This window comes from Tachysurus fulvidraco, chromosome 9, assembly GCF_022655615.1.
Source record: "Tachysurus fulvidraco isolate hzauxx_2018 chromosome 9, HZAU_PFXX_2.0, whole genome shotgun sequence".
NCBI lineage: Eukaryota > Metazoa > Chordata > Actinopteri > Siluriformes > Bagridae > Tachysurus > Tachysurus fulvidraco.
In genome coordinates this window covers 4,677,854-4,693,334 of record NC_062526.1, presented here as the reverse complement: position 1 = coordinate 4,693,334, position 15,481 = coordinate 4,677,854, and the positions used below count along the sequence as shown (strand labels likewise).

Here is a 15,481-nt window from a genome sequence, read left to right as displayed (position 1 = left end):
AGATCACAGGTCATAAAGAAGATATCAGTTTTCTGGTATTTATTTGGCTAAGACTGTTGTCCTGCATACAGGCTGTTTAGGGTGAGTTTTTCCAGATTTGGTATAAAGCAAAATAAAACCCTCACAGTGAAAACAAAACCAAAAAAATAAAAGGCTAGAGCAAGAAAAAAAAAAACAAAACATATCATTATTTCCAGGACTCTGAGTTAATTTTGTATAAATAAAGATCTTTTTGGTTTGGATGCAACAACGGATTGTCTTTTAATTGGACCAGAAATGTGATACGATGTGATGCTTCAGTACCGAGACATGCTGTTGATCTGAATTATATCTTCAAGGCAAGAACGATAAAACACATTTAAAAAAATTAAAATAAAGACAAAGAAAAAAAATGACATTTTCACAAGAAAATATACAGTTTGAAATTATACGTCAAATAAATACAGTATATAAGGGTGTGTGTGTGTGTGTGTGTGTGTCTTTTGGGTTATCTTCAAGTTCAATTCTTAAAGCTTATTTATGCATTTTCCACAGACACTGGAAAGTCAACAGTTAGACTCACTGCTTGTACAGTGATTCACTTTAAATATGAACAGATGGTCAAAAAACATTAGAAAGTTCACTTACAGTAGGCAAATACGGGGACTCGATACAAGATGAAACTTCAACATGCTTAAGTTTCTCTTTTTTTGGTCACTTATTCTATTTTATACTGTATAATGAAAAACAGAGAATTGTTTAACATATAGATTTATAGATGTGGTGCTTATTGTCTCCCTGAGATACATCTTGGATTTTGGTGCGATTAGGATTAAAGATGAAGATTCTTTAAAACAGTTGAGCATGAACATGAATACACACATGTATCTAAAAAAGTAACTGCCTCAGCGTTTTCAAATAAATCTCCTCTGATCACATTTGTAGCACAGCCGAGATTACTACAGTCAAGAATTTGGACTAATTTCCTGGTACTATTTAAAAGAATTCACAGAAAAACCGTTGACTTATGATATTAAACTACAATCCAATGTGCTTAATTTACAACTGTCATCAAAAATGCGTTATACTGTATAGTTGTTCTTCAACATTCTGACAATTGCACTTCCTTTATATAAATACAGTTTTTTCCAAGATAAATTCTCCTTGCATTAAAATTCTTATCTGTGCTCCTCGCTCATACACTACACATGCAGTGGATAGAGATTAATCTGAAAAACGCTGGAATATTCCTGTAATCTGTAGTCTTACTGGACCACTTATTTCACATAGGTTTCAGCTTTCCTCACGAACTGCCCCACTCTTCCTCTGAACACCAGAAAATTAAACATTGGCTTTCTAAACAAATATTCATTCTATAAAAAATTTCAGTCTTTAAAATGCCCAGATGCATTGTTTGCTCAAAAAACAACTCAGTCCATCATCCAGACTTAACTTCTCAGTGCAATCACAGAGTTTTTTCTCCATCCAGTTTTTTCTCCATCCAATTGCCCTTCATTTTGGCAGCTTTAAATTTGTACAACTGAAGAATATCAGAAAGTTAAATAGATTATATGGGTGTATGTGTCAGTAATTCAGACGTCTGCAAGTTTCATTGTTCAGGCTGGAAAGTGTGTTTGTGTGTGTGTGTAAAGTAGTGTATTGGATGGTGGTCTCTAGCATGCTGTTGGAAAGTTGTGCATGAGAATCAGATCTCGCTCTGTGTGCTGTTAATGGTCTGCCGAGTAGACAGGGAGTTCTGCTCGTTTAGGAGTGACGTGTGCTCGTCTGGTGGCGTGTCTGTCATAGGGAGTGTGAGCGTGTTGTCAGATGGAGACTGAGACACCGTGCTGTTGTTCTCCACACGCATCTGTCCGCTGTCTGGAGACTGGGGAGAATTGTCCAACTGAGATGCCATCAGACCGTTCTGGTACTGCGACCGAGTGATCTTAGAAAGAGTGTGTGTGTGTGTGTGTGTGTGTGTGTGTGTGTGAGAGAGAGAGAGAGAGAGAGAGAGAGAGAGAGAGAGAGAGAGAGAGAGAGAGAGAGAGAGCATTTAGCATAGTTAATTGGGTATTAACTCAGCTGCTTTTAGAACTTTTACATGCACTTAAGTAAAAAAAAATATATATCAATTTGGATTAAATTGGGGTTTTAAATTAGGATAAATTTAGAATTAAATTAGGGTATACTGGAATGAAAGAGTATTAAATTTGTTGCTGTAAGTTGGTCAAACTTTTCTGAACTTTTCCACTGTGGTTGATGTGTTATTTTGTCGTCAACATTAAAATAAGACGTTCTCTGAGGGATAGATTTACAGATGATCATTAAAGAACTGTGCGCGAGTCTGTGAGGTGTCGAGGAAACAATCCTATTAGACCAAGAAAGCTAAATGATTCGAAGCAAACAGTTTCAATCTAATTCAATGAAACATTTATCTCAAATAAATAAAATGCAACTGCAAAAATCACTCAAGTGAAATAAGTCTGCCGAAGTGAATCAAATGAAACGAATATGAATCAAATGAATTAAGACTGCTGAAATGAATCAGGTGAACTGAAACGGCAAAACAAGATTGCTGAAGGGAATCTTGATTGTGAAAATAAATCAAACGATACAAACCGGTTAAAATGATCAAAAATTACAACTTCTCAGCAGATGACTATGCAACATCTTTCGACAAGAAAAGCAATCAAAGCAATCATTGCAGCACGTTGAAATCATTATTCAGACGATGACTATATAGCTGATTCAACTCACTTAAAAATATTACGTGAAAAAAAACATCTGTTCAACTGCAATTCCAGTTAAATTTCCAGTATGTGAATTTAAAGTGGTTAGACAGATTACAACAGATTAAACTGTTTCATGATGCTCATCTGAATCATATGTGGAATTAGTCTGTGTCCGAGAGAAAAAACAACAACTTTCTTTTAAAAATTGAAGTTTAAAATCTGATGTATCTATGTATTCACTGATATTTTTCTGAGGAAATGTAAACTAGTCGTACGAAATGTAATCATTTTGCAGTATTTTTCCACACCCATGTTTCAGACCACAGATAAATCCATAGAAATGTTTAAAGGTTTACTCTTCAGTAAGTGATTCAGATTCTAAAAAATGGCTAAATCTCTCTAAAACCTCATCGTTTTTATTTGATTTACACACTGAAACGACTATAAATGAGATGTATGTAAGCTCAAATTCATTAAAGAGCTGAACTAAAAAAAAATAAAACAATTAGTTTAACATTTAGGATGGCTAATAATTTTACAGGATTGTAGCAGTGGTCCACCGTATAAATCGGCCTCTCAACATATCACTCTTCAGTTGCTACACACACTCACAATCATGAACAAAGATTTACTAGCGAATTTCTACCTAGTGGTCAAAAATAGGAACTGCAACTAGAGCTACTCTACAAATTCACTAAATAAAAGTCTATTTACGATTGACGTGTCATTATTAACGTGTTCTGTCCCGAATAAATCTATAGACTTCTGCTGGTAAAAATACAGCTGATGATATTCTTAGTGACCTCTGTGACGTAGAGCACCTGTATGGATGTATGCATTGATATAAACTTAAAAGCATTTACATTTAGGGCATTTTTGCACATGCCCTTATCCAGACTGACTTAAAGGTGAGGTGCACGATGTTTGAAAAATGCTTCAGAAAACTGAGTCGGGCCGTCAAACAAAACAAACGTGTAGCCAATTAGCAGAAAGGAGCGTGTCTTGTCAATATGTGGCAGAGAGTGTGTTCAGTGCCCATGTCTGACATTAGCCTCTGTCGTTACCTCTTCCTCGGGTTCTAGGTGTTGAATGTCGTCTTCCGCGTGAAACGGAGCTAATCCTTTCACGGTACAACACACAGTACTACAAAAACACATTTGACCTGTATTACCATAGTACTACTCATTGAGTTGATTTATTGATAAAAATATCCCCTTGGCTTGCTGGGGCAGCTGTCAAAACAGGGGTGACACCCATTTGGGTTAGGGGGCGTGTTCGTTTTGGTGATTTCAAATGTCAACATTGGCTTTCAAACATCGTGCACCCAACCTTATATTTTTAGCTCATTTCATACAACTGTGCAATTTAAAGTTAAGGGCCTCGCTCAGGGGCCCAGTAGAGGCAGCTTGGTGGACCTGGGATTCGAACTCATAACCTTCTCAGCAGAAGTCCAACACCTTAACCACTAGGCTATGACATCTCCAAGCCAAAATCATGTCTGATGCCATAAACGTACATAAATTTTCAGTGATGATTTCTGTGAAGAATTCGATTCAAATCTCTATTCTCACCTTGACTATCTGTAGGTCAGTCAGCGCACGAACGTTGAAGTCGGGGACGTAATGTGCGGCTGGGGAGCTGTTCAGCTGTGTGTTGCTACCACTGATGGACTGCGACTCTGAGCGATCCGTGCAGTTAAGAGATGACGAACGGTTTAGTCCGCTGATGCGAGACGGTGAACGGAACTCTGAAACGCATAAAAAATGAAATATTTTATATATAATGAAATTGACATCCTTATTCATTTCACACACATAGTCCAGGCTTAGTAAGATACAAGTTATGTTTACTCACTCATACAAAACGTATGCTCACACCACTACATAACAAGTCAAGAGCCATTACAGAGCCAGAGCGAAAGAAAATTCAGAGTAAACACTTAAAGACACATCTGACATCCTACAAGAGCTTAAATATTAGTTCAGGTTAATAAACATAACATTTATGTAACAGTAAATGGAAATAAATAAAAAGCAAAAATTTAAATTGATAGTATTATATACTATAAAGTATATATAGTGAGCAGACCAGGTTGTTCTTGGTATTTAGAAGAGCAATAAAAGTTGTTTCTCATGCAGCTCATGCAGGTCGGTGCTTTTGACACAGATGCATGCTGGGTAATAACAATTACAAGCCATTTTTAAGTGTGTGCCAGTGCACTGACAACTAAAAAAGAAGTGTAGGTTAAATGTTCCCCAAGGTTTCAGTACTTGTGCGTAAATGTTTGAAATAAATAAAATTTGGATTTTGGTGGTTTAATTCCCTTCCCTGGCCTGTGTGGGTGGTGTTTGCACGTTCTTGTCATTCTTCAGGGATTTCCTCTCGGTACTCTGGTTATCACCCCCAGTCCAAAGGCACACACTATAGGCTGAACGGCATCTCTAAACTGTCTGCAGTGTGTGTGTGTGTGTGTGTGTGTGTGTGTGTGTGTGTGTGTGTGTGTGTGCGCTTGTGCCACGAGGCCCTTGGAATATGCTCCAGACATAGCGCAACCCTGTGTAGGATAAACGGTACAGAAATGGATGGATGGATAAATTTCTCCTTCTTTGCATGTTTTTGTTGTTGAACATCAATTGTCTGTAAATTACCAGGCATGTGCACGTCTCAGCTGATTTGCATTTGGTGCAAATGAGCCCATGAAAGGCAAAACTCAATGGACTAACTGGGTTTAAAAAAAAAAAAAAAAAACAGGTAGCAGTGGAAGTCTCAAGCCTCAAATAATGAGAATCTATATTATTTTTAATACACATGAATTCATGTATGGCATCACATGCACACACACATACACACAGTTCACCTACTGGTTTGTTTTTGTGAGGTGGGAGGAAACTGGATAACCCAGAAAAAACTAATGTTGATATGTAAAAAAACATGTGAGAGACCCTGAGGCTCTACAGAAAGTTCTACAGAAAGATCAAAACTACAGTTTACTATTATACTGTGTTTGAGATGAAATCAACAACACATAAGTCACAAAAAACATATCAATTCCAAAATCGACTGATCGCTTCGAACCCTGTTTCCATAGCAACATTAATTCAACATGGCTGCTCACACGGTGTACATGGTAAAAGCACCGCTTCTCTACTTTTACACGGGTTTTATAGCAGCACCGGCTTTAGATCGGTGCATATGAAGAAAATTTGTATAAATCAATAACACTGACCAGACTCTGAGGTATCTCTTACATTAGCTGGCAAGCTTGATGTGATGCTACTCACTTTTGTCCTCTGACAAGCTTGTTTATTAATTTATTTAACGTTCTATTAATGCCACGTCAGCATCAACTGCTATTTTCAAGCAAGGCAACTTCGTGGTAGGTAAAACAGGACACTCTGTGGATTCTTACAGTATTACAACAATACTGTATTACTATGGGAAATGTGGTAGTCTAGTGTTTAATGTGTTGCCCTACTAATTGGATGGTGGTGAATTCAATCTGACAACTAATGGACAAGTCCCTTAACTGTCAATAGCTCAGCAGTTAGAAAAATGTATGTCACATTAAAAGAAAGTTAAAAGATTAAGGCTTCTGTTAAATATCATAAATGTAATAATATATACAACATTGACAAAAACAGCAGCAATATATGGTGTTTTACATTAATGTTCAATAAGAATTCTAGGATGAATGTGTGTTTTCTACATAAAAGCATTGTGTAGAGTTGTTAATATGTGTATATGGTCTGATTTTGTCTGGAGTCAAAAGAGAAAAGTGAAGAAAGTGTATCTCTCTGGCTAACTTGTTGCTAATGCTAGTCGCCGCTATTGTCTGTTGTTGCTAATGCTAGTCGCTATTGTCTGTTGTTGCTAATGATAGTCGCTATTGTCTGTTGTTGCTAATGATAGTCGCTACTGTCTTTTGCTGCTGTGCTGCAATTTGAGTCTATAATGTTTTACGAATGTGAAATGATTTATGTAACAGTAAATGTATTTAAAGTAGCATTTCATGAGCTTTCTGTGCTGTGACACAGTAAAAAGAAGACGACACACATTTGCTGAGGTGTCCACAATTGAATCATGATGCTATTACAGTGTACTAATTACCATTTTTAAAAGAATATCTTCATATACAATATCTAGCTCCCTCTACTGGCGGAATTCAGACTCAAACAAATGCTACGGATGTCTCCATCGTCTTATTTACTCTACATTATTATATAGTGATGGGTAAATAGATCAGGAACAAGTTAGCTCCACTGGGATTGCTTTAATGTATTGATATGAGAGAGTGGGAGTTTATCAATTTCCATGAATAGGACATTTGTAGAATTTTATTACATATTGCTCCCCCCTCTCTTTACTTATAACACAGTGAAGCTAAATTCTCGAATCTGATTAGTAAGAAAGTTTTGCTTTAATTTCTAGAACAGAAGCTTTGACAATGATGGTGTAATATGAATAACAGGTTTGTTTTCATATAGTACCGTATCTGTAGTAATAACCAGTGTATGGCGAACAAGCTACATCCATGACTAATAACAAATATATAAATTTAACAAAATAATTGGTTGGAACATGTTTAATTCTGCTATAATGTAAATGAGAAAAGAAACTAACTTGGAACTAAAAAGCTATAAAAAGTCATTGTAGTACATTCATGCTATATTTTTTACATATTTTTTCTAGATTTTGTCTGTTTATTTATCTTGTCCATCCAAATCCATTTATTGTATAGCTTATTCCACTTTATTTCCATTTAATTTTACTTTTAAATTTACTATGAAGATTCCTAAAATACAAGTCAGTGCATGTTATACTGTGTATGATTTATGTATGTGACATATAAAAGTATTATAGAAGTACCAATAGTGTTAGAAAGAAATTAATTTGGTCCTAATCGTTATTAAATCCCAGTTTCTATGTGCTTCTAGTCATGTACAATCAGCCAAAAATGTCGACATAAGACGCTTTACATAGTGGGTGAACACCAACCTTTTCCTGAAACCTTTTTTCCTTTTCTTTAGGTTGATAGTTTCCTGAAACTATAACCTAATGACCCTCTGTAACATAATGACCCAGTGTTAATGTGTTCATTAATAGAGACTTCAAAGAAATTTTGTATGTTTCTCTGGATGCCAAATGTTGTAAACGTAAATGTGACATGGACATGAGCTGACATGCAAAAAAGTAATCAGTGCCTTAATCAACACAAAGAGTTAAACCACCAAAGGAAGGACATGAAGATGATGTATATGAATATGTGCACTTCATTGAACTTAAATTAGTTTTAAACTTCATGCCGTTCAAGGATCATCTCCATCACCCTATTTAGTAATCTTAAGGATTAGGAGTTAAAAGGGCCAAAAGGATGCATGGCTGCTACCACAGGCGTTAATAATCCCAGTGTGCGCTTCGAGAACTCACACACTTGAGGTTACCTGGAAAACGGGAGAAGATAGAACACCTCATTAGAGAGAGGTGTCGAGGACGAGAAACCTTTCCTGAGGGAGTGAGGGAAGGAGGAGCTGTAAGACACGATGGCGCGTTCAGACAGAGAAAGTTTCCATGTAAAGATGGAAAACAGAATGTATGAGAAGACAGTTACAAAGAGGAAAACAAAAGAAATGGGGGGAAAAAAAGCGACACAGTTTTCTTGGAAGTGAAGAAAATGTATGGCGTGTTAACTCAGACCACTAGGTGGCAGTCACACATTGTGGGTGATTCAGATTCATGTAGTGTGCGTTTCCCATGCTCTGATGATGATGGGTGGCCCTTTGGGTGGATTAAATATGGATTATGAGACAAAATGACTGTTTTAGGCTAAATTTGTTAATACTATTTGTGAAAAAAATCTTCTAATGTTCACTTAACTCCAGAAAAATGTCTATTTAGTGGGAATCACTCAGCAGTACGTGAGGCACGTTGTCTGTAAGGGGGTTTGAAAGAGAAGTGCGTGTGTGCACGCATGTGTGTGTATCAGTCCCACTTACCTAATGTAGCATTAAGTGCCATGACACCGTAGTAGGAGAAAGGCCCTGTCTCAAACTTCATATTCTCATTACCAGCCTCCACCTCCACACGACCCTGGACACACGGACACACACAAAGGTTTGTGTTAATAAATAACAAAACACATTAACAACCAAGACAACTAGAATTTAAGAATATTTTCTATACATATTACAATATGAATATTTTCTATACATATTACAATATGTATACAATAACATGTGCATGCTGTGTTCAGGTGCTCCTGGAATTACAGTAAATACGAGTTTCCATTTCTGCTCAGGGTCATGTGATACTAACCCAAGGATTTGACTAATGTAGAAAATGTCATTGTTTCATGATAAATAAAGTCACTGTAGAGTTTGTCAGCATATTGTGCGAATCGAGAGAATTTCTATATGCAAAACTTTCTATAGGTTTCAAATTAACATCTAAACTCAATACATCATGGTAATTATTACGTAGCCTGAATTAATTAGACATTTTTCCCTACATTAAGCTCCTGAAATGGCTTTTTTTTCCCTACCAGAAAAGAAAAAAGGATCAAGATTTTGACAAAAAAAATTATACAGGTTTACAAAGTTCACTAAGCTCAGATGTCTTCAAACACTGAAACACAGAGAAGCATCAGAATGGCGAATATCAGGCGCACAGTCTGAATGTAAAAGGATTGTGTACTTTTTTATTAGCTGTACATTTCTGTACAAAAAAACAAAACCCACGATCCAGCTTAGCGTTCATGATTGCCACTGCCAGCAAGCAGTTCCTGACTGCAGTGCTGATATTACACACCCCTAAAAGGCTCTCTTCATGATCTCAAATCAGTTGAAATGCATTACAAACAGAAAAAATATCACACAACCCAATTGTACAATATTGTTTCTTCAAGTTGTTCTGACATGATATAGATGTTATTTTAATTCTCAGTTTCCAGAAACGGCACTCCATCAGCACACGACTTGTTTCTGGTTGTCAGTGTTTAGGAAATACACCAAATGATTACGTTTAAATCTCTTTTGGTTGTGTCCATTTGTAGACTATAACAAAATATTAAGACTTAGCACTTAAGACTAAGACAAAGACTTAGCACTGAAGTGCATGACTGCAAATCATTTTCGATTACTATTTTGAGACTTTTGAAGAGGAAAACAGGACAATCTGAGGAGCAAGTGAAGGCAGCATTAAGTGATGGCTAAAGATAGAGAGATTAGTGGATAGGAGAGAACGATGTACAAGGACAGAAACAGGCCTGTGGCAAAAACAGGTGTGTGTGCGCGTGTGTGTGTTTTATGTGATTCAATGGGAAGAGAGCTTTAGCTGGGAATGTGAGAACTGCAACATTGTCATAGCGCAATTAATCCTTACTGAGACAAAACAATCTGCTCCCCCTCCCAATAAACACACACACACACACACACACACACACTCCCTCACTCAGAAACACATACAGACACTCTCTCTCTCTCTCTCTCTCTCTCTCTCTCACACACACACACACACACACACACACTATTTCTTAATCACACTCTCGCTCTTTCTTTAACACTTTCACAACCATTCACACACTCACACACACCCACACACAGAGACAGAGACAACGTAATTGCTAGCCCACTGTTTGAGAGCAAAGGTATTCTGTATATTATATCCCTCCCCACCCATGGCCTGTTTATCAAACATAAATCATCCATGTCATTTACACTGACATGAACAAGCAGATGGACTCCACCTTAAAGACGAGAGCTTGCAGAGTTCCTCCATCACACGTCCTCTGGCATGTGACAGTTTTATACGTAATGTATTGAGTCCTCGGTTTTGTGTGTGAGAATCATTTATTAAATTGATGAACCTGATCAGTGTCGGTAGGACATTTCTTGAATACATCATCAGGAGCAACACTGGTGAGCACAGAACAGAAGTTATTGTGAAAACTTTAAAGATCATTCCTGTCAATAATAAGCACACAGAGTAATCCCAAGACCAAGAAAAAAGTGACTCAATGTTTTCCTAGTCCTTGGTTCAAAGTTCTGACCACAGCCATATTAGGAACTTATTCAAATACCCAGGTGGTACAGTGGTGCACTGGACAGTATCTCCACCTCACAACTTCAGGGTTTAATCCAGAGCTCAGGTTAGGGTCTGGTGTGGAGATGTGGACTCGGGTTCTCCCCACATCCGCTCGGGTTTCATCCAGGTTCTCTGTTCTACTCTCACCTCACAAAACATGCTGGAAGATAGACTGGCTATGCTAAATTGCTCCAAGCTATGAATTAACGTATGAAGTAGAGTGTGCATGATGAGCTGTGATGGACTGGCATTCCATTAAAGATTTATTAAAATAAAAATGCAGATCTCTCTAATACTTTTAATTTTGCTGTAAGTGTTTTTAAATCCTTTTTAAACTTATATGAGCTTCATATTAAACACTGCAAAGTGAGACATGACAAAGACATTCAAAACTGAACATAGACACAACCAAACAGGAGCAATTTCCATTTTTGGCCTCTGGGTAAAAAAGATTTTTTACAGCATTAGAAATACCTCTAATAGCTACAGCCTAATCATAATAAAGTCAAATACACTGATTAGGTGATCAGAAAGAATTAAAATGTATTTTTAAAATCTCATGCACACCTCACCAACGATCGAAGACTGTGCTAAAAGCTCTCAGCAAATCATTATGTATAGACTTTGACATTCTAACTGTATGAATAATACAGTGTGTGTGTGCCTGTGTGTGTGCATGTGTGCGTGTGAGTGAGAGACACGAGACACACAGGGGCAACCCGAGAGTGTGTGTGTTTTGGATTTGTTCTTAGCCTTTATAGATGATATTATATATTAAGTATTATTAAGTATTAATGTGGCAATCATCCTATTAGGGCAAGACACAGAGTGTTAGAGAGTCTCTCACAGTCTCACTGAATGCCAGTAAAGGTCACTACAGCAGCTTATTAAAACTCCTAAGGAGCACCGCTGTGAAGTGCTGCTGCTAGGATCTCCAACCCTGTATTCATCCAAATCCAGATCCATCTTTTATCTCAGATTCAGCTTTTACATTCCAGCCTAAAAATATTTTTCAAAATAATAACTAACAGGAAAATAATTACGGGTCTTGGCGCAGGTGATAACAGTACAGTCAGTTTGCTGTGCTTTATTTATGTTCGTACTCTGATTCAGCGTGTCAGAGGAAGAGGTCAGAGGAAGTATTAAAGCCAGCGCAGCCAAAAATAGACGCTCCTTGGATCGCTTTTCTAATGGTTGGACAAGGTTTGTTTCTGAAAAGGTGCTACACTTTGTCATAAGTTTAAACAGAAAACGAGGCAAGATGAGAGAGCTACAGCTGGATGACTTGTGAAGAGAAACGACTGTGGCGTGTCGAGAGTCACGCAGACTCAACACGCCTTCAAAAACAAAAGCATTAATCTTTAATAAAGGTCACACTCTCTCAGCTCTCGGATGAGAAAACGTCAGGCAAGGAAGCTAATTGTGCTCCTCAAACTCCCTTGAGACAAAATAGAGTCAATTAGAAAAGGGATACAAAACAGGAATTATACTCATTAAAATAATAACTGCATATCGTCTACAGAAAACAACTTAACTGAGCTGTAAGCTGTATCACCCAACATGCCTATTACCGCCGCCTGTAATAACATACACGCTTACTCAGGACGGGAAATGATCAACAGAGAGGGAGTCAGGAGAAACGTTTGGACTGTTACGGTGTAAATATGTCACTTAAGCGCAAAGATCACTTCACACACCAAAGAGCAGCCAGGTCCTACACACACACACACACACACACACACACACACACACACACACACACACACACACACACACACACACACACACACACACACACACACACATCTTTAGTCAGTTCTTAACTCTGGTTCAGATTTTAACTCATGCTGTAGTGGTGGGCCTCAAGAGTTTGGAATGTTTACATGTAAACAACCCCACCCCACCCCCAAATCCAGAGTCTAAATGGATCGCTCCATCTGTGAGGCCTGTAATTTTCTGCCAAGAGCAGACCACTATGACCACTTATGGGGGATGGAGCTTGGGGGCTAATGAGTATTTATAGTATTGACACAACAAACCTGCAGATGAATGTGTGTGTGTGTGTGTGTGTGTGTTTGATACAAAAAGACACACAACCATATAAACAGACCTATATAAATTCCATTAAGAAGCCACTTTTTAAACATACATAAGGAATTGATTACAAAAACACATTCCTACAAACTCCAGATTTTATTGATATGCAAACTGGATTACGTCCCAACTCTGGAAGCCCCACGCAAATGTTCTAGATTTGCATACTCCAACCTGATTGGCTCTTATATTTTATGACAGAAGAACACCTCCAATACTACTGGAATAATTCTACTAAGATTTCCAGCTTGTTTAAAAGTCATCTATGGTCTGCTCATTCAAACGAACTCCACAAAAAAAAGATTTATGGGATTTATGGATTGCTGTGTGCCGATTACCGGCTCCAAGCCGTACTCGTACCTCTGACTGTGTAAGTGAGATAGTTTATAAAAGAGCAGCGCCTATAGGCAATGTCAGTACGGCTCGAAAGCCAACCCATCTGACCCACAGCTGTTCTGTGCCTAACGGGGTTTGTTTAATAGAGGAAATGCCCAACTGTCCTCTGCCCATGTAGTCTGGGACTCAGGAAGAGAGGGCAAACACTCCCTACAGATCACACAGACTCCTAATGGCTGCACCATCTGACTCTCCTTACAAATCATTCATTTTAACTGCGTTTAACCTTCACAGAATGGATGCCGCAATGTGTACAGTTCACCTCATTACAAATTCCACTTGCATTCAATGTGGAGCTTAAATGAACTTATCCAACAAAATGGAGTCTGTACTACAGATTCCAAGCTCATTCCTTGTATCTCACACTAAATAAAGCAGCAGAAAAATCATTGTAGGTCTCAATTATTGCAGCAAAGAAATTGTCCATCTGCTAGCTCCATCTGCTGATGAAGAGGAATCTCAGTGTGTTTCCTTCTGACTGCTTAGCCAAAGTGAAACATTATCCCATCACCCGGCTCTCTGAATACTATATTGCTTGCAGTCCTGTGCATAGTCTGAACAGGCTCGGAAAGCTCTCCGTGTCTGGGTGTGTGAGGTATTCTGACAGATTGAACTACAGATCGTAAAGCTCTGTAAATGAGGTTCCTATGTGATCAGAGCTTCCTGTAAACTACGGCAGACCACAGATCAGCGATTTTAAGTATGTAAAGCTTTGGTCCACACAACTCTTATTTCTGCCTATCTATAACATCTGCTGTATTCAGTGTTCAAATTTTCCCACAGAAAAATTGTTAGTTAAGGCGTTAGGGTGGTGCTTCTTTGTGAGATAGACCACAGACTCTGTACTACATTTAACAATTATTTATTTAACACTAAAAATAAAATTTAAACAACATATAATAATAAATAAGAAAGTGCAAAACAACATTCAAAATTTTGCGGACACTCGTTTTATCAACTAGTTAAGCTAGTTATCCTCCAGACAGTAACGGACAACGTCTTGTCTCTCGTTTCGGCCGTGTGGGGCGCGCTCGCAGTGTAAAGTTTCTCCTAAGCTCACCTTTAATACAATCCCTGTCAGAACCTCAAGGGTTCCCACTGAGGATTGAGTAAAGTAGTCAGTAATGGTCAAAAATACCTGCAGTATGAGGATAAAGTAATCGACGGCTTTGCCACGCTGGTAGAGGTAATGATGAGGCGATCGCTTGTCGTTCTCATTGAATTTGATCTCCTGAATGACGTCGGGGTGCCTTAAGATCCTCAACAGGACCTTCTCAGAGATCTGAGACTGGTTGAATAAATTCGCTTCTGCAAAGACATGATGGAAAACAGTGAAGACAAAGACAGAGTGCTGAGGTAAATTTCAATTAAGTTTAGCTGAAATGCATTAGAGCAGAACTCTTTTCAGTCCAGGCGTGTAGCTACACTTAAGTGTTTCGTTCGACTAAACAGCTGGGACTATATCTCATAACATTCCAGTCACTAGGACAGGAAACAAGCTTAAGAGCTTCTCCAGAGATAAACGTGTACACGTCAAGCTTAATGTCATGCACATTCCTGCTTTACGTGACCTTTTTTTTTTACCTGCTCCTCACTAAAACAGGAAGGTGACCTCACACTCCTAACCCCCATCCATACCACAGAAACTGTCTCGTACCCACGCTGCCTCCCACCTGCCTGCGCTCGTCCACTTTTCTCAGCACCATGACTCCATCTAATAAGGGGATTGTTACCACCAGCAACCCACTAACCATCTGAATCTCAGCAGGATGTCGGAGGATCTCATAAAGGATGACCACAAATACCACAGCCCTGCTGGGTTCAAGTGCCTCCTGGAAACTATTTTCTGAGTTGCTGTGGCCGTAATAACAAGTTCAGGGTGTTTATTTGTGCTCCAGGTCGAGTATTAGGTCTGTAATTTTAGCCTTTGCAATAGTGACATTGCAAAAGCATGCAAATGAGTGAATAAATCATGGTGTTGCTGTAATTCGAGCAAAAATTAAACAACATGCTTCATTAGATGTTATGTTTAAAAAAAATACAGCCATGTTTGTCTGACAATTAATCAATCAATCACATCAAAGCAATATTATTGTCCACAATATTCCCTCCTATCTTCCTTACGATAATAATTTCCTTAGAAATAAGAAAAACAGGATTCAACCCTTTGCCATTTTTGTCCCTTTGTTTGCCTTCAATTA

The 15,481-nt window shown here is 38.1% G+C and overlaps 1 protein-coding gene across 1 annotated transcript in view; it reads right to left on the bottom strand.

Moving 5' to 3' along the window:
- Window positions 1-24: 24 nt before the first annotated feature.
- Window positions 25-15,481, bottom strand: part of LOC113653315 (metal transporter CNNM4) — a 29,156-nt gene continuing 13,699 nt past the window's right edge. The window contains exons 4-7 of the mRNA XM_027162834.2: window positions 14,419-14,588; window positions 8,705-8,798; window positions 4,283-4,458; window positions 25-1,924 (exon numbers count right to left, since the gene is read on the bottom strand). Coding sequence (XP_027018635.1) covers window positions 1,685-1,924; window positions 4,283-4,458; window positions 8,705-8,798; window positions 14,419-14,588 — 680 coding nt within the window. The 3' untranslated portion in view covers window positions 25-1,684. The remainder of the gene's footprint in view (window positions 1,925-4,282; window positions 4,459-8,704; window positions 8,799-14,418; window positions 14,589-15,481) is intronic.